We start from the raw sequence: 26236 nt of genomic DNA, 5'->3' as shown, positions 1-26236 counted from the left end.
AGGGTCTTCCTCTGCTAAGTGGTTTTGGTTGCACAGGAAAGAGTCTATATACACCTGCCATCCTTGGGGACTGTGGGGCATATAAGTGGCACGCCCATGTAATTGTCATGCAAGACATAGTGTCCTCAGGGACACCCACGAAACATTGCTGGAACACATGAATCGAGGGGTGGTTTCCTCCTGTGGAGTAGACCCTGGGGTACATGCCATACAGCTGCTGCCACTTGCACTGGGTGTTCTGAGGTTTTCAAAGTTAGACAGTGACTCCCAGGAGGGAGATTTAGATGGTTCACAGCCTCAGAATCTAGTAAGAGAATCTGGGAGGCAGAAACATGCAGTAAATACTTGGGGAGCCGTTAAAACAACACCACCTGGCACTCATATGAACCAGCACTTACGAATCGCTGGCTGTGCGCAAGGCAGCGTTCACATCTTACTAGGGAACCAGTAGATTCTTAGGCAAGGTATTTCTGGTTAAGTGATTCTTCTAAGCTCCCCCTTCAGAAAGTTCCTGACGATTGGATTAAAGGAAAGAGTATAATGCTTTCCTAGTCTTCATTATTTTAGGGTGTAATCCTGGTAGTGTTTTGTTTAGTCACCGTAAGTATTTGGGTACTTCATATTCTGTGTTGATGTTCCCATTTTTTTTATTCCACTCTAGTCTCACGGTAGTTAGTACCAAGTACAGGAACGTTAATTTTCTATAACACAGAAACAAACTTAGGGTGTTCATAGGAAAAGTAGGCATGTACTTTTAAGGGAAAACCGTCACATTGGCTTTGGTTTACAAATACCAAGCATGCTGGGGAACCAGACACATTTCTGATCTAAAACGACCTCTTTGATGGAGGTGTATGTTGGGGTGTTAGGAGGCTGTGTGCCAGTCTGCATGTACACATGGCTGAGTGTGTGTGTGTGTGTGTGTGTGTGTGTGTGTGTGTGTGTGAATGTGAATGAGTGCTCTGGTGGTACAGTGGCAAAGAATCCTCCTGCCGTCGCAGGGGACATGGGTTCGAGCCCTGGTCCGGGAAGGTCCCACATGCTGCAGAGCAACTAAGCCCATGTGCCACAACTACTGAGCCCACGTGCCACAACTACTGAAGCCCGTGCACCTAGAGCCCGTGCTCCACAGGAGAAGCCACCGCAATGAGAAACCCGCGCACCACAACAAAGAGTAGCCCCCGCTCGCTGCAACTAGAGAAAGCCCGCGTGCAGCTGTGAAGACCCAACGCAGCCAAAAAAAAAAAGAAAAAGAAAAAGTAAAGGGTTGAGAGTCATTTCCCTTAAGTTTGTTTTCTGGTTGACATCTCTGTTGTTTATATCAGTACATCCTTTAGTTTCTAACTGAGCAGAACAAGGGACAGCTCTATGGTGGCCAGTCAGCTAAGTTCAAAAGTGGATGAAGTGGCCGTAGTCCTTATCTGAAGTAATAACGATCATACATTCCAGACTCCTCAGTGACTTTGTGATTCTTAAAAATGTATATATTTCTTGGGGCCTTTAACTGGGGTCATATCATTTGCATCTTCTGGCTCCACAGGGTCAAGCATTGAAGAGTGGGATGATTTTGTACAAATCTAGACTTCATTTGATTCTGAGGACATGATTGCCTGCTAGGTCCCCATGTTAGACGCAGAGTCAAGGAAAGCCAAAGACAGCTTGAGTGATTTGCCTGGTCAAGATAGACAAGCCACTTTTGAGGCAGACAGTTTATTCTTTTATTTATTTATTTTGTTGAAGTACAGTTGATTGACAATGTTGTGTCAGTTTCATGCATATAGCGAAGTGACTCAGTTATACATACTTATGTATCTGTCTTTTTCAGTTTATTCTTTTACCTAGACAGAAAAAGGAGAATAAGCTGAGGGTTCCAGTTCCTCATAAATCTTGCCCTCCACACCAAACACTCACATAGAGCTTTCACCCGTTATCAGTGGTGTGTGTTCTGGCTACATAAAGAAGCTTTTGATCACAGTTAACACTAGGAAAACCACTGAAAATCTTCCAGACTCTCTTGGTAAGAATGTGTGTGTGTAATCTCTCTCCCTCCCTCCCTCCCTCCCTCCCTCCCTCCCTCCCTCCCTCCCTCCCTCCCTCTCTCTCTCTCTCTCTCTCTCTCTCTTTCTTTCTCTCTCTCTCTCTCTCTCTCTCTCTCTCTCTCACTCACACACACACACACACACACACACACACAGGTTTATTGGTTTTTTTTTTTTTTAGTACAACTATATTTCAAGAGGTGTCTCAGGGCAAACCAAAGCCAATTTCATTTTCAACACGCGTTTTCTGAATAAAGATGCATAAAAAAGTCAAGCATAATTCAATACTAAATTAGTTCCAGTTTTAAATACATTGTCATTTAATCTCAAACTCACAGAGACTGTTAGGGGGAATACATTCTATCAGGTAAAAGTGCTAATAAACTTGGGGGAGATTGATGTAAATCTAATTGGATCTGTCTATCTGAGCAGAAATATTTCAGTAGCACAGTTCATAACAAAAACTGCTTATGGGGGCTTCCCTGGTGGCGCAGTGGTTGGGAATCAGCCTGCCAATGCAGGGCACACAGGCTCGAGCCCTGATCCAGGAAGATCCCACATGCCGCGGAGCAACTAAGCCTGTGCGCCACAAGTACTGAGCCCACGTGCCACAACTACTGAAGCCCGCGCTCCTACAGCCCGTGCTCTGCAGCAAGAGAAGCCACCACAATGAGAAGCCCGTGCACCACAACGAAGACCCAATGCAGCCAAAAAAAAAAAAAAAAAAAAGCTTATGGAAGTCTGTGCAGTGCCCTGAGATTTTAATAAGAAGCATAGACATATATCAAACACCTATAAAGTTTTAGATTTATTTTGATTCCTACCAGGCAAAGTGTGAAATCAGTGCCTCCTAATTCCAGCTAAACAAGCAAGGAAAATTATTATGCATATTTTTCTCCGTCTGCTTCCAAAGCCAGTCAGAGAGAAAGAAAACATACCCCACCCAAAAAAAGAACCCACTGCTCTTACTTCCCGTTATTGCAGGGAGGCATTTTGCAGTGCCAGAATGTTAGAAAGAATTAGACCTATTTTTACTGTGATCACAAAAATGCGCCTTTTATTTTCCCGCAATGACAATCCAAGGTAAATTACGCGGCAGAATTCTCTTTTTCCTTTTCTTCTTTTAAAGTATAGTTGATTTACAATATTGTGTTAGTTTCAGGTGTACAGAAAAGTGATTCAGATATAGTATATATATATAAATATCTATATTTTTAAGATGATTTTCTATTATAGGTTATTACAAGATATTGAATATAGTTCCCTGTGTTATAAAGTAAATCCTTGTTGCTTTTCTGTTTTATGTATAGCAGCTTGTATCTGTTGGTCCCATACTCCTAGTTTATCCCTATCCCCTTCTCCCTTTGGTTACCATAAGTTTGTTTTCTGTGTCTGTGAGTCTGTTTCTGTTTGGCATACAGATTCACTTGTAGTAGTTTTTAGATTCCACATATAAATGATAGTATATAATATTTGTCTTTCTCTGACTTCACTTAGTATGGCAGTCTCTTGGTCTATCCATGTTGCTGGAAATGGCATTATTTTCTTCTTTTTTATGGCTGAGTAATATTCCATTGTATACATGTACTACATTTTCTTTATCCATTCCTCTGTTGATGGACAATTAGGTTGCTTCCATGTCCTGGCTATTGTAAATAGTGCTGCCTTGAACATTGGGGGGCATGTATCTTTTCGAATTAGAGTTTTCTGCAGATATTTGCCCAGGAGTGGGATTGCTGGATCATACGGTAACTCTACGGTTAGTTTGTTGAGGAACTTCCAGACAGTTTTCCATAGATGCTGCACCAATTTCCATTCCCACCAACAGTGTAGGAGGGTTCCCTTTTCTCCACACCCTCTCCAGCATTTATTGTTTGTAGACATTTTGGTCATGGCCATTCTGATTGGTGTGTGGTGATACCTCACTGTACTTTTGATTTGTGTTTTTCTAATAATTAGTGATGTTGAGCATCTTTTCATGTGCCTATTGTCTATTTGTATTTCTAGAAAGATTCTTCTTAAATAAATATTTGCTTTGTGTTGCCTGATGCAGATTTTCCCGAGTAGAAAAAGCCCTTGTTTCTTTTTCAGAGCATCTGTTGGCCATCTGTATGTCTTCTTTGGAGAAAAGTGTATTTAGGTCTTCTGCCCATTTTTCCATTGGGTGTTTTGTTTTTTTGTTATTGAGTTGTATGAGCTCTTTGTATACCAAATCTCAGCTTTTTAAATCATCCTTTATTTAGTGCATGGTGCTTTGGGTTGGAAATCTTGAGTGTCCTCAGCTGGGCGGTTCTTGTGTCTGGGATCAGCTTGCAGGTCACAGGTGCCCACTGGGCAAGGTCTTTCTCAACAAGGATGCTCATCTGTGCTTGACTGACCCACGTGGATTATGAACTCCACAGGTATGGGGACCTTGGGGTCCCAGGCTTGGAACTGGTCCATCATCATTTTTTTTCTGTTGGAAAAACAAATCATAAAACCTTTCAAGATCCAAATGGTGGGAACACAAACTCACAAAATCACAGGGAGGTTTGTAAAATTGGGGAACTGTTGCCAATCAACTACATCCTATAACTCAGTGATTCTCTATCTCTTTATATATTCTGGGGCAGAGATCTTCACATTCAGAGATACCTTTCTGAACTTTTTTTTTCAAAGTATAACTCTGCTGATGACTTCAGGGCAATAAATTTCCATACACTCCCCTTGTAGGTGTTGTTTTTTCTAAGGCTTTCTGGTCACCAAAACCCTTCCCCCACGTTATGAAAGAGTGGCCTTCAGGGCTGATCACAAACGTGACCTTCCTGCATTGCCATGGCATGTATAAAAAAAAAAAGAGCTAAATCATTCCAAATGCTGGTTTCAGGGAATCACTTTATTGAAGGTTCCATTAGACAGGCTTCCCAGATGTACACATATTTTTGTTAGTCACGTAACTTGTTCTTGTTTAGATATTCTGATTTCAGGGAGAAGCAAACATGAAGGAGTAGGTCAGCTATGCTGATTTCTTCAAGTGCAGAAGTTGAACTTTTCTGTAGGTGCCAAGTTTTCAAGCGGCACATACATTGGATGGACCCACAGATAAAATGTTTCATGTTGTCTTTGAGATTCACTGTGCTAATTAATGTGAACGTGGAGGTTAGAGCCTATGTTATGATTTATGTGTGGAGAGTGTGGACTGAACAAAACGCACAACCTAAAAGTTGAGAATTACGTTTTCTTTGGCAGACTTTCTGAGAACTTAAGTGTGGGACACGGCAACTCAGATAGCTCTGAGGGGCTGCCCCAGAGAGGTGGGGGAGGAGCCTGGATGTATAAGAGTTTTTGCAACAAAGACCAGGTAGTCAGAGCATCAAAAGATGACTGTTCATGAATGAAAACCAGACATCTCAAGTTAATGGATTTAGCATTTTTCTGTGTATGGGAAGATAGATGCAAGAGTCTGGGCTGACTGAAGTCATTCCTTTGATATCCCATTAACTGTCTTGGGCGAGTGTCCAACTTGTCTCCATCCTGAATCCCATCTGGATGCCAGTGGCTGAGGGCCTGATGGCTGCAGCATCCTTTGTTTACTGATACGGCAGGCGACGTTCTCCATCCACAAGTGTTTATCTCTGTTACAGCCCATCATCAAGGTGCAGGGGTGAGAGAAGAGGTATCCCAGTGGGGTTCCTGCCCTGCTTCCCTCTCCTGGGGTCTTGATTGCCCCTGTTCCCCTTCCCCTCCCACTCAGAGCAGCCCACCTCCTTTGCTTATAGAAAGGGAGCCCTCACCCTAGCTCACCCATGCATGCTTACTTATTGGTACCCACCACGTCCTCAGCAAGCAAGCACCTTCCCATCATAGACAACTCCCAACCAAGAGAGTAAATGAACGAAGACATTCATCAGCCCCATCCGGAGTCATCCTGTGCAAGTCGATCTCCCATAGGAGTGACCTCCTTCAGGATGGGTGTGTCTGCCTCAGCTGCCTCTCCTCCCCTGGCCGGGGCCAGCGTACTTGAAGTGTCAGTACATGTTTGCAGGAGGAATGGGTGTACCAGTGAATAAACTAATGAGGACAGCTTGAGGTGGGGCAGGTCCCATCCAGTTCATTGCTGGAGTGAGCCCAGGGTATCGTAATTGCTTGCTGGTCTCCTACCAGGATTGGTTACGTTAAAGAAGTAGTCCTCTGTGGCCCAGTGACTAACTAATCCATCACATCTGTGATGGCCAAGAAAGCATTTCTCTCTCCCATACCCCAGTATACAACTTCCTCTGTATGGAAAACAATGCATTTAGCCAGACGGGCTCTTTTTAAGATGTTTCCTTGAGATAACAAGATTAAGAAGGACTTGGAATTTGCCCTTGGAAGGGACCAAAAAATAATAATAATAAATATGAGCTGACAAATACATTTTAATAGGATATCTTGCATGAAGAGCAATCATTGGAAAGGTTTTTGGGGGGTTCTGTCATTTCTTTATATTGAGTAGATAACGTGATCACATAACACCATTGGTGACTTTATTTCATGATTTGCATACTTTGATGGTGCTATAACTTAATGTATGTTAAAAAGAACATTTATAAAATAAGTTGCCTGCCTCAGAATGTTAACTGCAGCATCTAGAAGTTTTCCATAGACTTTTATTTTCTCATTGGCTCTGGTTGGTCTGCGTTTTCCGAATTGTCTACAAAGGGTTCCTATTACATTTATGATACAAAGTGCTGTTTTAAATAGTTTGACTTTTGAAAATGATGTAGATAAAGCACTAAAAGGGAACATCAGAAGAACAGGTATAAAAAAACCATGGACATCCTTCAGGACTTGGGACATTGAGATCTTTTATTTATAAAATCATATTTAAATTTTAATAACGGAATATATTTGTTTGAAGTTATTTCCGTATTCCCTTTAATATTTAGAGCCATTTCCCCACTGAGGTTCGCTGGAGATGCTAACTATTAGATGTAAAGGAATATTGTTCTGGTCTTTTGGGGACCAGGAGAAAACTCATGGCCTGTCTGGACTTTGAAATGCCTTTTCAGCAGCTGCGGGGTGGGTTTACTCTGGAATAAATGACAGCAGAATCTTTTTCCCTGTGTCCTCCAACACCTGTGTTTACATAGTTCATGATTGTAACTAAATGAGATACTCAAGAGAACTCAGTTGGTTTTTAGGCCATTTAATTAGTTATAATTGAGAGAACAAATATTGCAGCAGCTTACGGAAAAAAGAACAAAAGGGTGAGAAATTCAATATACAAAGAACATTAAAGGCGATATCTAATTATGTTTCTGGGTTAGACTCTGCTCTATAAAATTAATTTAAAATTGTAGTTTGGCAAATAATTTCCATCAAAATCTCAGCAGGTGTCTTTTGCTTCCGTTGACAAGCTCATTGGAACGTTTGCCTGGAGTGGCGGAGCACCTAGAAAAACCAAACTATCTTGAAAAAGCAGAAGAAAGTTGGAGGACTTGCCTTTCCCTGTTTCAAAACGTACTCTAAAGCTCGGACAGTAGGGTACTCATGTGGATAGAAATATAGAAGGGGGGACTTCCCTTGGTGGTACAGTGGTTAAGACTCCAGGCTCCCAATGCCGAGGGCCCGGGTTCCATCCCTGGTCAGGGAACTAGATCCCACATGCCGAAACTAACAGTTCACATGCCACAACTAAGGAGCCCGCCAGCTGCAACTAAGATCAGGTGCAACCAGATAAATAAATTAAATAAATAAATTAAATAAGTATTAAAAAAATAGAAATATAGAAGGGGATATAATTAAAGAGTCCAGAAATAAACCCTCATGTGTATATGCAATTGACTCACAAGAGTAGTGTCCCAGCAATTCACTGAGGAAAGAGTGTCTTTAGTACGTGGTGCTGAGACAATTGAATAAAGGATGCATTTCAAACCTTCCCTGGTATCATATGCCAACATTGACTCAAAATAAATGAAAGGTATAGGAAGTAAAATTTTTAAACATCTAGGAAAAAACATGAAATCTTCAGGGCCTTTCACTAGGTGGAATTTCTTAGATGTGATATCAAAAACACAAGCTTTAAAAAAAAACCAGTCGGTAAGTTAGACTTCATCAGAATTAAAAAATTTTGCACTTCAAAAAACACCACTGAGAAAATCAAAAGAGAAGACACAGACCGGGAGAAGAGATTTGCACATCATCTTTCTGGCAAAAGACCTGTCTCTAAAAAATATAATTACAGTTCAAGAATAAGGAGCAAAGAACCCAATTTAAAAAACAGGGAAAATATTTGAATAGACATCCCGCCAAAGAAGATAGTACAGGAGAAGATCCTTGACGTGATTAAGTCATTAGCGAAATGCAAATTAAAACCACAGTGAGGCACCGTCTGACACCTGTTAGGATGCATATAATCAAACAGATAATAACACGTCTTGGGTAGGAGGTGGAGGAAGTGAAACCTGCATTTGCTGCTGATGGGAATATACAGTGATGCAGCTGATTTGGAAAACAGTCTGTCAGTTTCTTAAAGTACTAAACATAAATGCGCCAAGTGACATAGCAATTCCACTCCTTGATATACACCCAGGAAGATATACATCCGTAAAAAATATTGCATATAAATGTTCATAGCAGTGTTATTCATACTGGCCACCAAGTGGAAATAAGACAAATGGCGTGTCAGTCAGCAGATGAGTGGATAAACAAAACGTGGTGTAGCCATACGGTAGACTATTATTCATCTGTATGAGTAATAGGAAGGAAATACTGATGCATGCTACAACACGGATGGACTTTGAAAACGTTATACTGAGTGAACGAAGCAAGACACACAAGACTACACACTCTATGAATTTATTTATGGGAAATGCACAGAAATGGCAAATCTAGACTAAGTCACTTGTTGACTAAGTGAGACTGAGGTTAGGAACATCAAATGCCGGCAGTTGGGCACCAGCAATCATTTTGGGGTGAAGGAAATATTCTAAAATGGGATTATGCTGATGGTTACACAACTCCATACATTGACTCAAAAAACACTCCTTGAACTTTACACCTTGATGAGTTGATTTTATGATTTAAAATTATACCTCAGTAGAGCCCTTAAAAATCACACTTGGTTGAACAAAGGAATTTGGTAAAGAGTCAAAGAGACTACCCTGGATTACCATTTAATCAGTGATGTATCTAGGTTATACCAATTTTCAAAGCATTGTCAATCTTCAGAACGTCTTCCTCCATCTTTGGAGGGAAGTCTCCTTGAATACTGCCTCTCCTCCCGCCCCGGGGAGAATTTCAGATGACTCAAATTTCACGCATTGATGGTGAGTCTGAAGGCATTGAGAACTGGGTCTTGGGAAGGAGCTCTGGCATTTAGCTCACCCCAGACCTTGCAGAATGGCCTTTGTTTGGGTTTGAGCCAGTCCAGCGATCATGCGCCTGAGTTTCCAGCTGCAGCTGGGAAGACAGATGAGTTTTATAAGAAGAAAATCCAGAAGAAGGCAGGGATATTAGGACAGGCTCGTGGGAAAGGCAAAGTCCAGGTATGGAGTCCTAATTAAAGACCTTTCTTAATGCCGACTGCTGTGGGAAGGCTGGTGCTCGGCAGAGTTGGTCAAACTTTTTTATTATTTTTTTTTGCGGTACGCAGGCCTCTCACTGTTGTGGCCTCTCCCGTTGCGGAGCACAGGCTCCGGACGCGCAGGCTCAGTGGCCATGGCGCACGGGCCCAGCCGCTCCGCAGCATGTGGCATCTTCCCAGACCGGGGCACGAACCCGTGTCCCCTGCATCAGCAAGCAGACTCTCAACCACTGCGCCACCAGGGAAGCCCCGGTCAAACTTTTTAAAGGGACACATTTTCTGGGAGGGTATCAGCTTCGTCAGACAACATTTTCTTTCCCCTAATCCATTGCATGTGTTTTGACTACACCTTCATTTTTCTAGTGTCTTCTCTTTTTTAATGAAAGAGGTGACCTGTTTCTCTACAAACTTAGAAAATCTTCAAAAAATTGAAATGTTTTTCAGAAATGAGAAAGATTTTAGTTCTGTCATCCATGTAGCCTGTTTCTCTGAGAAGGGGATTTCTTATACGCTTCTTAACATGATTCTGCCATAAATTCAGCCCATGAGAAAGCTTTGAAATCAGTTTTATATTGATAAACTCTGACCAAAACAGCCCAAAAGACAGTGGAGCTAATTTGAAGAGTTTTGTTTTTTTTTTTTTTAGTTTAAGTTCTTTCAGCACAGTGGAATTCTTGGACGTGAATTGATTTCCATGTTAAGCTGATGACTATAATAGGCAGACACGTTTGTGTCATGGTACTTTCTAAAAGATGGGACTTGAACGTGCTGTAAGGAAAACAGGTGGTCTCCTAGAAGACTTCATTCTCCTTTCAAGTAGATGACGTGAAACTGGTAGTAGGCTTGAGTTTCAAAGGGTCTTGGGCATTTCTTTTCCAAGCTCTTGTCAATGACTTTAGATTAGATTGGTAACTTGAAATTGTCTACAGTGGGAAAATTTAAATCTCAAAAATTAACAAACACGAGGGATCAGGTTTCCACCTACCATCACTGCTTGTACTTGTTTATCCACATGAAATTGACCATAATCAACCCGTATTGAGCTATAAAACCAGCAACATCAGATCTTGGTTTCAAAATATGTTTAAGCCCCTCTGAGGTATGTAGAACTGACGGAGGCTTTCCAGCTACAAGTGTTGTGGGTGATAGTGACTAAATTTCCTCTCCCTTAACCCATGTATCCGTGGAGGAAGGCAAAGACCGTTTTAATTGATGGCCACAATTTGAGTTATCCAGAACTGCCATAGGCGTACCTGTGGGCTGTGCCTGTCTATAGAAAGAAGGCAGTTGAGCTAATTAAACACCTCAAGTGGTATTGAATGTTTTAGCTTCTTGTATCTGGAAAATAGAAAAACCAAAATGGCACACTGCATACGGAGAGCATAGGAGAGTTTTGTTTTTTACCTTTTTTCCGTTTTTTTTTTTGGCATGGTTAAGGGACCCTCTGTTCATTTTGCCTACATGGAAATTTCAAGGCGGTTTATGTTTCAGGTCATCCAGGTAGGTGACTTCATTTACTTATTTATTTATTTATTTATACAAATAGCAATAACATTCAAGCAATATTTAATAAGTGTTTCAAACACAGAAAAAAATTATTTATACTGTTCTATCTTGACTTCAGATATACTTATTGAAAGTGGTAGTTTGTTTACAGTTGACAAAAGGAATAAATAACGTGCAGTGTTCTCTAGCTACTGGGGATAGGTGAGTCTTCATGATTTAAATAAAGTAGCGACATTTCTCATTTTTATGATAAGTGTTGTGCTTTTAAGTTCTTATGCATGAAACTAATGTTGGTTTTAAGATATTTTGATTAAAGTTCTTTCATGTTTATTGTTTAAATGTGTTTCTTCTTACATTACGGAATTTCCTAAGCAAACTGTATCAGTGACATTTCAAAAATTTATCTAGATTATAACATGTTAAAACTAGAGGAACATTTGAATACTTCATATGCATTTCTTTATAAAATGTGGGAAACCCTTTTTAAAATAATTTTCTTTTTTTTTCCAACTCACATTAGTTTTTTTTTTTTTTTTTTTTGCAGTAGTATCATTTTAACCCCCAAACTGCATTTTCACAGAGTATCTAACATTTTTTGCAAGTAACATTTTGAATTTGTTCTTCTTGACATATTTATGTTTATATGCATTTTGCATCTCCCTATTTCATGTTTTTGAAATCCAAATGTAACAGATTTCAACTTTTTGTATGACATTATTTTTTTTTTCTTTTACTGGGGTAGTATCTCTCTTTCTTCTGACTTTTTTGCAAACCTGTTGTTTTTGAATTCTCTTTTTTCCCTTTATTTTCCTTCTCAATATGACACCAGGAGCCAACACAAAGAAAAACGCTGATGATATAACCAGTAATGACCGTGGTGAAGATGAAGGTATTTTTTGTTTTTTTTCAAAGCTCGACCTTGGTGCATGATTTTATATCTTTCGTTCTTTTTTTTTTTTCTTTTTTTTCATTTCAACCTGTTTTTCCTCCCTTATCTGAAGTGAGTACACTTTTGTGTGCTTTGTTTTCTTCTTGTTTGGAAACCACTGTCATTTTTAATCCCAATGACCGTGTAGATGACTGCAAATCACCTGGGAGAACATGTATAAATGTTTCTCAGTATGAAGTGAGTAACAAAATGCAATTTACAAGGAAACTCTTTTTCTTTTTCTTTTTCTTTTTTTTTTTGGCTTGGTCACAAGAAGAGAAAGTGAAATTTTAAAACATGCATGTATGCTTTCTTTTCTTCCTTCCGAATGTTATTTTATAATTTTGTATTTTGGAGCTTTGGTCGTCTTAATTTCTTCTGTGGACGGTGAGACACCTCAGTAGAACTTTTCAGGGGGTTGGCATTTCTGTTTTTGTTTGTTTTTAGTGTTTTTTTTTTTCAAACATACTGATTCCAAAATGGGGCCTTCAAAGAATCTTCTCTGGCTCACAGTAAAATACATGAAAAAGTGTCTTAAAGAGAAGCTGTTTCTTTCAGAACTGCCTTTTATCAGCTTTAAAGAAAAAAAAAGGGGGGATGGAACTGAAATTTTTCAAAAAGTTAGCTCTATGCATCTTTGTCTTCACACCACAGCTGCTTTAAGAACATTTTTCCCCGAAAATGTTGTGGAGAGTTTCTTCTTGAAGGAGCTCAAATTGTCTGACAGATTATACTCTACAAGTAAAGTGATTTTTTTTTTTAAAGATGGAAGCTAACATGACATCTAAACCATCATTAGCACATTGTATCCGCTTCCTTCAGCAGAATAAATGGTTTAGAAGAAAAGAAACAAAACATGTTTCAAGTCAGCCTTTGCCGGCTCTAAGGCTGTGTAGGCTGGGTGAAAACACGTTTTTCCCATCTGAGTACCAAAATGCATGGATCTCCGTTTCTTTACCTTAAAACGTTGAAGGCCCTCGGTGGGCCTATGGTCCTCTGGCTGAAAGGCAGTTTAAAGTGCAGTGGGGAGCTCTCCTTGCTGGGAAGCAAAACTGCCTGCAAAGTCCCTTTTCGTCACTTGCTTGGTTTTCCTGCCCTCTTGCAGTTTTTTCATGAATCAGTGGCTCTACGAGAAAAGAGGTTTTGCCTACGTTGCTTTCTCGTGCCCGCGGTTCTCTCAACACTAGTGTTAGTTAATTTTTTTTTTTAACCTGCGTTCATAGGGTTCTCCTTGCTTCTAATAACCCTCTAAGAAAGTTCTTCTGATGGCCTTGGAGTATCATACCTGCACCTGAATCCGCAGCTAGCTTCTCCTTTATGAGGCCTCAGGACACCTATAGTTTTATCCGTATCTCTGTATAGCCAACTACGGGTGTTAGTTTGCATCTTGCTTTTTTTCTGGCTTTTCAGTGTATTATTCCCTTTTGACCGTTAGGATCTGTTTTCCCAGTGCTCACCAGTCAACCTTTATTACTGTTAACAGTAATTTTCCTTCTAGTTTTTTCCGTCTAGTTTTCCTTTAATACCAAGAAACTATGATCATTTTCTTCACTTTGCACGAATCTGGCATCTGGTTATTTCTTTCTCAACCTCATAAGAACCTTGTTCTTTGTGTCTTGGAGGTAAGAGCCGTTAACCTAACGTTTTCTGTGAGGAAACCCCGTAAAGCAGCCCTCAAAATCTCAACTTCTTCCTTTCTCACAGTGGAGTAGCGTGCCGCCTACTGCAGAATGGGAACATAAATAAGGGCTAACACAGCAAATCGGAGTCCAGAGAGAGGGGTGGATAGTGTAAAACGCCAGACCCCTGTAGGGACGGTGATTTATTTAAAAATTCCACGTACCATATGATGAGTGAAGGATTAAAAAATGATTTTTACTTCCTATTTTTTTTTTTTTTTTTTTTGCGGTACGCGGGCCTCTCACTGTTGTGGCCTCTCCCGTTGCGGAGCACAGGCTCCAGACGCGCAGGCCCAGCGGCCATGGCTCACGGGCCCAGCCGCTCCGCGGCAGGTGGGATCTTCCCAGACCGGGTCACGAACCCGTGTCCCCTGCATTGGCAGGCAGACTCTAACCACTGCGCCACCGGGGAAGCCCCCTATTTAAGTTTTACAGGAGAAAATAGTGTTCTGTGACAGATTAAATATCTGCAGACACAGGGGCAGCTTGACACTTTTTTCTGCACTTGACTGTGACCACTGGGTTTCTTTTGCCTTCGGGATGCCCTGTGGTGGCGCCCAGGAGCCTGTTCTGAGATCATGATCATAATTCATTTTATATGCAGTCACCATCCAAAGGGTGGTTTCTTTCCTTAAAATTCCTTTCTGATAGTTCAAAAGTGTCTCCATGAATTAGGGAAAAAAAGTTTTTATTTAAGAAAAAATGAAAATAAATGTACATGGATACATTTGGTTTTCTTCTGATATACAGATATTTAAATGACACACACACATATATGTATATACAATACATAAATATCCAGAAATCATCAGAATCAAGGTCAGGATTCTTCAGCATTCAAGGTAAAAAAGCCCAAGGAATGATTTCCACCAAACTAGTTATTTCACCACAACTTTTCAGAAAGTAGGCTCTACAAATAGACATATGGTCTCCAAACTTCTGTTGTCACAGAACATTGCAAAATAGGCTTTTCACATCATTGTTAAATAAAATAATAATGACTCTGGGTGCTCTGGTTGCAAAGCACGATGGGAGTTTATATTCCCTGTAAAAATATGTAGCGTTGCCACACTTTCATCTTGAGGTTGGAATCTTGTGCCATTTTTATCCCAGCTCTCCTCTCTCTCTCTCTCTCTCTCTCTTTTTTGTCACTTAAGTTGGAATATTACTGCAATCAGTAAATTAGAGAAAAAACACTTGCTTGGACATTTTGTTTTGTTTTTACACATTTCTGTCCTGTTGATCATTTTTAACCATTGATTTGTTTTTTGTCATCATGGGCCCTGTACTGAGAGCTTACAGTTTCATGACTAGTTTTATGTTCTCGTTGTTAAGTTGAAAATGAATCTATAAGCTCCTCTTTGACTGAAGATAGAAGTTACAGTAAAAATAAATGATCATTTTGACGTTGGTTTCACACTTACTTAGATGATAAAAATATATTTTGTGATAGATGCCCTTGTAGGGTCTGAGCACTCTTTAGGGAAGATGTATTTCATCTCCATCCTTGCGTATTTAGTGTTGTACACACATACAGAAACCTACACCTGCACACACGTTCCTTCCAATGCCTGCGTCATTTCTATGAGTAGAAAATATAACAACATGGACCATTTTCCTTAGGCCATCTTACCAAGAACATACCTAATTTAAAAAGGGGCCATGCGATGGATTCCAATCTAAACTAGGAAAAGTCCCCCACGTCCTTTGCCCTTGACTTAGCATCGGTTCATCAGCATGATGTTTCATTGTGTTTCCTTACTTGGCTTTTTTTTCCAGACATCCATGATCAGAACAGTAAGAAGCCAGTAATGGTGTACATCCATGGCGGGTCTTACATGGAGGGCACAGGCAACATGATTGACGGCAGTATTCTCGCGAGCTACGGCAATGTCATCGTGATCACAGTTAACTACCGCCTGGGGATTCTAGGTGAGTGATTCCGTCTCGCTGATCACCGCACAGGAGGCCATGAGGAAGTTCTGCTTTCGGTTTGGGGCTCGTTGATTCTTTTGATTTGGGGCTCGTTGATAGAGTAACTGTGTTACTCTAATTCCTAGAAATCTCTACTACACAGAGCTCACTTCATGCTGCAAGATATATTTGTCCCTTAACGTTCACGCAGCGCCGTCTGTTTTTTGTTGTTGTTGTTGTTTTTCAAAGTTTGCACTTTTTAATCCAGGAATTTCATTTCCTGGGATCCGCCTCAAACAAATGCAGCCTCCAAGGTGATCAGATGAACATGATAGTTTATTGAAAGCACTTTTCTTTCTGTGGGCTTAGCCGACATAACCCTGTGGAATGAACACAGTTTGGAGACGTGTCTGATGACGCATTTGGTAATAGGTGATAACTTGGTAATGGTAGATAACAGCCATAGACATTAGCTTTCTTTTGTGGTTTTGTAGGTGTGTTAATCAGTTAATCGTTTGTCGGAAAATCTTTTACTTAATTGCTTAATGCGTTGTCTGTGTCTGTTGTATCTTGAAGAGTCGCATGGCTGTTGTATTTATGTGAGATGGAATACTCCTATTTGAATTTTGTAATTTGATGGTTTTTCATTTTATGTAAATTTTATGATTTATGATGAAAGGACATTGGCCAAGTGCATAGGAATTCAAGAGCAGCTCTCCGTTGTTTCGGTGTTAACCTCGTTTTTCCCCAACTGGGGGTTGAAAAAATAAATAACCTATTTTGAAGTTAATATTTCGAAGCTTACCTTCTTCTGTGGTTTAGCCTGCTCTCGGTCAGTTCATGAATAATATTCCTAGCCTATGTAACAACGTTCGTTTTCAAGGCAAAAATGCATTGAGAGGATGCAGAAAATTGTTTACAGCAGGGTGGCTATGAGAATGAGATCTGTATGTCACAGGATGGTTATGGTAAAAGCTATGAAAAATAAAATGGACCAACGGACCTGTTTCAAATAAGAAACAGGGCTGAAATGTTTTCTCCAAAGAGGCAAGTATCCCTAAGAATATTTTATTTTCAACTTGAGGTTTTACTTTTGTTTTGAGCGTTGTATTTCATTCACTACTGAACACATTCACCTATAGAAGACCCCGGAGTAAGGGGATGAGTTGTAGGTGACCTTCTAATTTAGAAATGCACATCGCCCACAGATGTTTGCAAAGTTGGGCATTTGGGAGCATCGATAAAGTACTGGAAATGTCAGGTTTTTAGGATGAAACACAACAAAAAGCCTCAGAGTCTAGAACCTTCTTGATTTCCTTTTCTTTTCTCGTCGGTGCCAGGAGCCAGGTCTTTGTGGGATGATTTCCGTGCGTGTTGCACAGCAAGGGTGGCATGCCTCTCTGAATGTTTTTCAGAAGCCTCTGGCTAGTTGACTTGGCTACTGGTGTTTGAAACCGGAAATGTTGTTTCTTGATGTTTTACAAAAGGTCCATTCTAAGGAAAAGGTGGGCAAAGGAAGCCACGGACCAGGGCTTGCTGCTAGCAGCCCTTTCAAAGAGGGCAGTGTGGGCATCCCTCGGTAGCATCACCAGCTCTGGGCGTTGCTTTCTGAACAAAGCAATGGGCTTGGGTGAGTCCTTGCTTCAGTGGAATAACAAAGCGTCCTCCTGCCTGCACAACACGGTGGTGATGTGACTTAAAAGGTTAGATTTCAAAAGAAATCGATTTTCTTCCCCCCTGTTGAACGCCAAACTGGTATTAAGCAGCTTAACACAGTGATCTCTTATCTATTTGGCCCATTTGTGAATCTAGAAAAGTACTGTGGGAATTATATACACCTTTATTCTTTTATTTTAAGAAAAGAAGAAAAAAATAGCTTGCTTTTAGAACTTTTCTCATTGAACAATTTTAATTTTACCTTTTGCTGCTGAGCGTGAAAAAGAAAAAATCTTGGTAAGATAACAGAGGGCTGTGAGAGTTGTGGCCTGGAAATAAAAGAAGCAGTTTAGCATCTCCAAGCCAGTCTATTTACATTCCACGAATGAGTTAGTGTGAAGCTGTGCACCACAGACCCCCTTTTATCTGATGGAGCGCAGTGTGCCAGCTTTGCTGATTCTACAGGGCGATAGAGATTTTTTAAATGGGACTTGGTATATTGTTATCAGGGACCTTGCACGGGCTACCATCCTCTGGAAAACTGTGCGGTGGCCATTTACTTTTTGCTTGCAGGACATCCCTAGTACCACTCACTAGCACTCTGATAGGAATCGATGTTTTTACCAAAATGTCGAAATAGTGTTGGAGGTTTTTTTTTCAAAAGTAAGAAATGCATACATGCTGTTTCTCTGCCCAAGGAATGGAAAAGCATTGTTTGAGAGGATTACCGTTCTTTTCCAGAGTAACAAATGCTGTTTTCCTACCCAAAAGAAAGGTTTAGGAAGATGGGTGATGGTCAGAGGGAAGCAGGAGGCTGGCGTGGAAAGAACGTAGATTTTTATAATGAGATAAGAACGAACTGCTTGGTGTCTGTGGTGTGACATTGAGAAGGTCAGCTGAGTTTTTCGGAGTCTCTCTAAAAGGTGGTCCCATTCTCTCTGTGGCAAGGTTATTGTACATACCATATAAACATCCTATGGGTTTATGTACGTGAAGTTTCATAGCCCAGCACTAGGAACCAGTAAACCCAGACAGGTGATCATTTCCAGTGTTATTAATAGCCTTGGACATCTTATTAACATGACTGTTGGTCCACTGGAAAAAATCGCGACTGGCCCAAACGGTAATGTCTGTCAAATACTGACTTCTAAACGGAACCACCCTAATTAAACAAAAGCGATGATAAGACGCTCGTAATAAGACACAGATGACAGGATCTTCGCACGTGCTTTTTGAACAATGAATATTTTCTTTAATCAGAACTGCGTCACACAACCTTGCTAGCCATCGAGCATGTAATTTATTATCTAATCCAGGACACTTTGAAAATTGTTAATAATGCTCTTAATAAACTGGGATTATTCCAGGCAAATTGGGATGTACCATCACAGCTATAAAGTAATTATTCATACCCACACAAGATCTAATGAACAAACTGGTGGTCCATTTATTTTCAAAGGAGATCTCTTTTTAAAGCATATTTCCTATGCGTCCTTCTGTATACCTTTGTCATTAGGAAAGCATACATAGCTAAAAGTTGAGTTCTATCACATCTGCCTCTATTTTTTTTCATGGTGATTGTTCAAAGACCATTGCTATATAAGAGGAATCTCCTCGCTGAGGCTTAGCGATGGAAATGCCTGGGATTTATTTATGGGTGGCTCTTACTTCTGCTTTCCTTCATTAATCGTCTCTAATTTGCATCTTCAGTTGGTTAATTAGACCTCCATTCAAATGCTGATTTTAGTTTAGCTGAAAGGGTATTACTTTTTTGCTTATCCTATGATTTGATGCCTCATGCAGGCTTTAAACTATTTTGCTTTGAAACAATCTTATCTATATGCCTCGGCACGAAACTCATGGAGAGCCCGCGGTGTGGCCATCACTGGACATTGTAGCTGCCCTTCATTTAATCCTCATACACTCCCTTGGAAGGGTTCCCTTATCTTACTTTTGGGGAAACAAAGGCTCAGAGGTGATGGGACGGACTCACAGTGGTACAGGTTGTAGGGATTAGAGCGGGGATTGGAGCCCTGGTCTAACAGTATTAATTAGGTGAACTGCGGTAGGAAACAGTGCAAATCTTTATATCAGATCCAGCTTCTCTAATCGAACAAAACGTCAGATGTGCCTATGGTTGATCTAGATACAAAATTGCGATTCGATGCTTACACTGTATTTTTATGTTCCTCAAAGTGGGTCCTTCATCGCTGATGCATTTTCATCAAATCATCATTGATGGTCTACTATGGTGCATGGTGATGTGGTATTGGTCCCAACGATGGCATCTGTGAAATCAAAGCTCTCAGACACAGTAGATCTAAGGCTGTATCAGCGAGTCAGGTGTCTAACCTCTTACGCCCATTCTGTTGCCTTGTTGCTGTCTGTGGCCAATCAATGGAATTAAGACAATTGACCCAGAGAATGACTTTGAAACCGCACAACCCACTTTGGGACTTGAACCTATGGACCGGGACTCAAACTCAGCCGGAACCCACATTGGGACTTGAACCCACTGTCTTTTGATTGAGATCCCACACCTGGTCTCAGCACTGAACGAAGCTCAGGTTCTTTATGTCTCAGTGCAGAAAGAATTCAGTGAGAGACAAAGTGATAGGTAAGAAGTGGATTTATTTAGAGAGAAACACATTCCATAGACAGAATGCGGTCTGTCTCAAAAGGCGAGAGCAGCCTTGGGAGAAACGCACTGCACAGACGGAGTGTGGGCCATCTCAGAAGGCAAGAGGCCATGAAGTATGGGGTGGTTACTTTTTATGGGCTGGGTAGTTTCATAGGCTAATGGGTGGGAGTATTATTCCAAGTTTTTTGGGGAGGGGGTGGAGATTTCCAGGAATCGGGCCACCACCCACTTTTTGGCCCTTTACGTTGGCCTTGGAACTGTCCTGGCGCCTATAGGTATGTCATTTAGATGCTATTGTATCACAGTGGGCATTCCATGAGGCTCAAGGTCCAGTGGAAGTCAAATCTTGAACCATCGTGGACCTAATTGATTCTAGTCAGTTTATGGCACATCCTCAAGGGCTGTGTCATTCTTTTAGAGGTTCTGCCCTGTCCCCTTCCCTGCTGTTTCAACTTCAGTGGATTGCTCACCTGACAGGTATCTTACAGTCTTTTGAAATGTTGTCCATAGGTTTATATAACTGACTTTTTCAAGGATTAAAAAAGCATCAGAAAGACCTACTCATTTTTCAAGAAGTGTAGCTACCCTCAAAGTTTTTGTCTCAGGGAAGGTTGTGTAATGGTGTTTCTGAAGTTGCCTTTCTCTTTAAGGTTATTAATTGCGTAAGACTTCGTAACTTTAAAGGTAAGATGGAAATGGTTTTGAAATAAACGCACAGCAGGAAGAGCATTTGAATGAAAGGCACATGACTTGAGCTCTATGCGTGCTGTAATGGCTTGGCCACGTGGCATTCTGGTCCCCTTTGTGGGGTCTTAGTCTCCATTGAAATGGAAGGTGGGTGGGCTGGCATTGGGAGGAAGCCCTTTGACGTCAGCCAGAGCAGTTTCACCCTTACCTGTTTGATACATTGCTGTTCCACGTCAGATTCCGTTCATAAAGGGGGTCCGGAATCACTGGAGGAGGGGCTTGATACCTGCCTTCAGAGACCTGGGATCTGAATTCCAGGTGTGCACAAGCAGTTTACATCAGGGGTATTTAGTGGTTCTAACATGCCTTAGGTACCGCTGCTGAAAAATGTCAATTTCTGATTTATATTTCTCTTTCACTTGGGATTTAAAGATGTTTACTATTTGGTACTTTCACCATTTTTTCCCCCTAAAAATCCTTTTTTTCTCTTTTCTTTATCTTTTACTACAGATTTTCTTTTTTTTTAAATTAATTTTTATTGGAGTCTAGTTGATTTACAATGTTGTGTTCGTTTCAGGTGTACAGCAAAGTGAATCAGTTATACATACACATATATCCACTCTTTTTTAGATTTTATTCCCATATAGGTCATTACAGAGTATTGAGTAGAGTTCCCTGTGCTATTCAGTAGGTCCTTATCTGTTATCTATTTTATATATAGTAGTGTGTATATGTCAATCCCAATGTCCCAATTTATCCCTCCGCCCCAATCCCCCAGTAACCATAAGTTTGTTTTCTACATTTGTTACTCTTATTTCTGTTTTGCTAATAAGTTCATTCGTACCATGTTTTTAGATTCCACATATAAGTGACGTCATATGATATTGTCTTCCTGTGTCTGACTCACTTCACTCAGTATGACAGTCTCTAGGTCCATCCATGTCGCTGCAAATGGCATTATTTCACTCTTTTTTATGGCTGAGTACTATCCCATTGTGTGTGTGTGTGTGTGTGTGTGTGTGTGTATACACACCACAACTTCTTATCCATTCATCTGTCGATGGACATTTAGGTTGTTTCCATGTCTTGGCCATTGTCAATAGTGCTGCTGTGAACATTGGGGTGCAGGTATCTTTTTGAATTATGGTTTTCTCCAGATATATGCTGACGAGTGGGATTGCTGGATCGTATGGTAGCTCTATTTTTAGTTTTCTGAGGAACCTCCATACAGTTCTCCATAGTGGCTGAACCAATTCACATTCCCACCAATGGTGCAGGAGAGTTCCCTTTTCTCCACACCCTCTGCAGCATTTGTTGTTTGTAGACTTTTTGGTGATGTCCATTCTAACTGGTGTGAGGTGCTTCCTCATTGTAGTTTTGATTTACATTTCTCTGATAATTAGTGATGTTGAGCATCTTTTCATGTGCTTTTTGGCCATCTGTATGTCTTCTTTGGAGAAATGTCTATTTAGGTCTTCTGCCCATTTTTTGATTGGGTTGGATTTTCTTTTAAATCACTCATGGAACACATCTTCCTTATCAAGTCAAAAGTTCATCTATTAAAAAAAAAAAAAGTTCATCTATAAAGAAAAAAATATCGTCTTTCCTTTCAAGGATCTCCATGCTACCCCCTAAGTCCATCCTCTTCCCTCTCTGCTCAGATATCCCCCGATCAGATTTGTGACCGGGAGAAGCTTCCTTTATCCATCCTCAGAGAGAAACTGCACATAATTTAGGGATGGAAGAATGCTGTAAGAAGCTAAATGGGTAGACAGGAAGGATGAAGTATTGCACTGAGGGAAAAGATAAAGTGGAAAAGTACAGGAAGTTTGGGAGAAGTGTGAGAAAATGGGGGGCAGAGGCCAGGCACTTGATGTGGGACCAGTCACAACCCCAGAACGGAAAGAGGGTGGAAGGAAAGATTGAAAGCCCTTAGAATAAGACCCTCTGTGGTGGGCGGGGAAGGTGATGGGCCAGCCTAACCACAGGCTCCCGGACTCATTTCTGCAAAGCTCCCTGATGTGTCTCAAGACGGACTGAGGGTTAGAGGGAGGTATACCCCCTAGATAACACAGTCATAGGATGGACACAGTGCATGGGGGAAGGGAGGGCTGGCGTAGCTTCCCTGATCCTAAAGTTATGCCAAAAAGAAAATAAACAAGATGCTTCCCCCTTGCCCTGCCCCTCCCCCCAGTGTCTTTCATCATCTTCATCAATAGCTCTCTGTGCATTTAACACTCATTCGGAAATGCTGTAATCTGGACTCTGTTGTTGCTCGTGTGTTGCTAAGAACCAGAACTCTGGACAAAAACATCTTAGCCCGGTTTTGTATCAATGATCATTTACTTGGGTTTTCCTCTTCTGCCTCCTGGTGGCCAAAAATGCCCATTGCATTAATTTGATTTGTTCTGCGATTAAGGAATTGGCCTGGTTGTGGATGACGTCTCTTGCCTCTGGGATTTTGCAGGCACACGGCGGGGGGTAGATATGGAAGCCCCTGCGGTGGAATAAAGACCCTGACATGAGACAGATGCCTTTTATGCAGAGGTTGATATGAGCCACCGAACAAAGAGGGTCCCTCGCTGTGAGGTGACAGAGGGCCACAGAGGAAAGTAAAAGTCTGCAGCAAATAAAGACAATGTGAAAGGATGTGGGGTGGTGATGAAGAGGCAGAAGAGACATTTTTATTCAATCTCAAATGCACAAAATTATCGACTAGCATGTGCCTTATGACGGAGCATTTCCTTGATCTCTTTGTGAACGATTCAGAATTTCTTAAAAGAAGTTGGCCTGTTACTTGTACACGCGTAGCCATTTTTGGAAATCACAATGCCCCAATACACTCGATGCTCGGATACTCTTATTATATTTAATAAGTACATATTTTCCACTTAATTGATTCCAGGGTGTCATGTCAGTAATAATCACAACGGGGTATACATTTTTTTAAAATGCTCTTTTCCTGGACATGTTTATATCCAAGACAGAATCTCTTAAGATGATCCGTTCTACGTGAAAGAAACCACTTTCTCTGCTCTGTGTGCTTGCCTCATTTTGCTTCTCACCTAGCCAAAGAAGGCTTGATCATTTTTCGTTGATCAGGATAAAGTGGTGTCTGTCTTAACAGGGAAGAACACACATGAACATCACTCTGAATGAAAGGAAAGGTGTGATGGGCATTGGGGTATCGGGCAGCGGAGAAACTGGAAAGTTCCAAGGAGGAGTATTCAATTTAAGCGCCAAGATACATTAGCTTGATTGGGGTGAGCTAGAGATTAAGTCTCTGGCAATCATTCCGTCAGATAAATGGTTTTAAAACAATGCCTGAAAGAGAAATACCTGCATTCTTCCTATGTACCTTTTCTTCCTTCCCTAGATGTATTCAAGGAATTAATCCTTCCAAGTCAGATCATTGAAAAATCTCTAAAAGGCAATCAGAGTGGGAGTTTTAAAGACCACAGAGGCTGAAACACTCCAGGACTGGACAAATCGTGGCCTGCAGATCATTTTTTCTTTTTTTCCCCTGAAAGTATGGATTGCACATTTTACAGGAAGCGTGGAATGAATATGCACATGTCCACACTCACCACGGCGGTGATACCGCAAAAGGGCATATTCTGTTCTAATATAACTCTCCTAGTATTGTCCAATCATACGTCAATCAGTCATGGGCTTTATGAAAATAAATCCTTGGGGACATAAGGCTCAAAGCGAATGTCTGAGGGATCAAAACGTAACGCAGACACGGCAGATACACCGTGCATTTAACAATGTAAAATGTGTTTTTCAAATAAGATTACTTAGTAACATATGGATTGCGTAAGTCCCGTCTAATGGGTAGGGCAGCTTTTCCTTTGATTAAAAAAGATAATAATAATAGCTCTTTGGAAAGAAGTGTACAATTCTCAGTATAAAAAAATCAGAACTATTTTAGAATGGTAGATGCAACATTCCTCTGACATGACAGCCATTAGACAGGGTTGAGCTGGGGTCTTCATGCAAATAAATCAATTGCGAGACTCTTGATCCCTTTAATTATTTGAGACTGCAGGCACTGGTTTTTGTGGTATTCAGTACAGAGCCTTTTATTCTAGGTTCCTTTATTATGGGGGAAAAGGCTGTGTCCTGTGCAGTGGGTCTAGTCATCAACAGGTGGCCTGAATACATGCATTATTATAAAGGTGCAGATTTCACTCTAGACAGAGGTATGAGGTCATCTCCCAGAGAAACACTACGAATTCTACCAAAGACACCCAAGATTTGTACCGGAGTTGGGAAAACAGTTTTGGAATAAAGAATTGTTTCCAGTTTGGGTTGAGAAATGTTTTCTGTCTCTCAGAGTGGCTGCTACATCTTTACTAATATATCCCAGTAATGGTTTAGAGGCTCAGTTGGCATATGACAGATAGATAGATAGATAGATATTGATATAGAGAGGTAGGTGTATATATATATATAATATTTAGATATATAGAGAGGTAGGTATATATTATATAAAGATACCCATAGAGATAGGTGTATATATATTATAGAGATAAATAGAGATAGGTATATATATGATATATAGAGAGAGATATATGTGGATATACATATATATATATATCCTCTTGTCCCTTCTTTATAACATAAACTTATAATACCATGTAGAAATGTCACCCATCTTTTCCTGTAATACTTCTTTGTTAAACCAGGCATAAGAGTTCACATCTGTCCAAAAAAGAATCTTGTGCAAATGGCCTTATCCATTTCTACATTCCTTTTTTCCCCATGCTATCCACTTTCTTAGTTATATTTATTTTAGTCGTATTTATCTGTTTCTCCCTCCTTTATCTCTAGTTAGTTAACTTCCTCGACTTCAATCATAGTGTTCACCAACACGGTTCTCCTGAGGACCACTCATACGTTGTTAGCCTTTTCTAGGACAGTCCGAATTCTTTCAGTGGCCTTTGCTGCATCCTCGTTTTTCTTCATCTTCTTGTAAATGGCCCACTGGTTCGTCTCCACTCCCACCTTTCACTGTCTGTGTCCTTTATTTAAAATGGTTTATATACCATGTTGTGCATTGAACGTGTACAGTTCCATGGCCTTTAGTATATTCACAAAGTTGTACCGCCATCAACACCCCCTAATTTTTGAATGTTTTCATCACTCCAAGGAGAAACCCAATATTTATTCTTCTCAGTCTCCAAGGACTTAGGCGACCATTAATCTCCTCTCTCCCTATGGATCTGCCTTTCCTGGGCATTTCATACAAAGGGAGTCATATGCTGTGTGCTCTTTTGTGTCTGACGTCTTTCACTGAACATGATGTTTTCGACAGCCATCCACGTGGTAGCATATATCAGTACGTGGTTATTATTTATGGCCAAATATTTACTCCATTGCATGGATATAACATGTTTTCTTTATCCATTTGTCTTCTGATTTGTATTTGGTTTGTATCCACTTTTTGGAGATTATGAATACAATGCCATGAACACCCACGTACAAGTTTTTTGTGGGGATATATGTATTTGCTTCTCTTGGGTACAAACCTAGGAGTAACATTGCTGGGTCGTATGACAAAGCTGTTTAATCAGCTAAGTAACTTCCAAATTCTTTTCTAGAAAAGTGGCTGCACTATTTTACATTCCCACCAGC

At 40.6% G+C, this 26236-nt stretch overlaps 1 protein-coding gene across 2 annotated transcripts in view; it reads left to right on the top strand.

The window, feature by feature from the left end:
* Positions 1-26236, top strand: part of LOC309839093 (neuroligin-4, X-linked) — a gene marked incomplete at both ends in the record, with an annotated part of 267724 nt that overhangs the window by 123099 nt on the left and 118389 nt on the right. Inside the window, 2 exons of one of the 2 annotated variants that reach the window (XM_082680634.1) lie at positions 11921-11980; positions 15478-15630. In XM_082680634.1, the coding sequence (XP_082536760.1) occupies positions 11921-11980; positions 15478-15630 (213 nt within the window). The remainder of the gene's footprint in view (positions 1-11920; positions 11981-15477; positions 15631-26236) is intronic. The other variant, XM_082680635.1, reaches the window with a different exon arrangement.

The sequence above is a fragment of the Grampus griseus genome (assembly GCF_964374135.1).
Source record: "Grampus griseus genome assembly, chromosome: X".
Classification (NCBI taxonomy): domain Eukaryota; kingdom Metazoa; phylum Chordata; class Mammalia; order Artiodactyla; family Delphinidae; genus Grampus; species Grampus griseus.
Note: the sequence above shows the minus strand (reverse complement) of the source record. Positions and strands in the feature narration are given on the sequence as shown.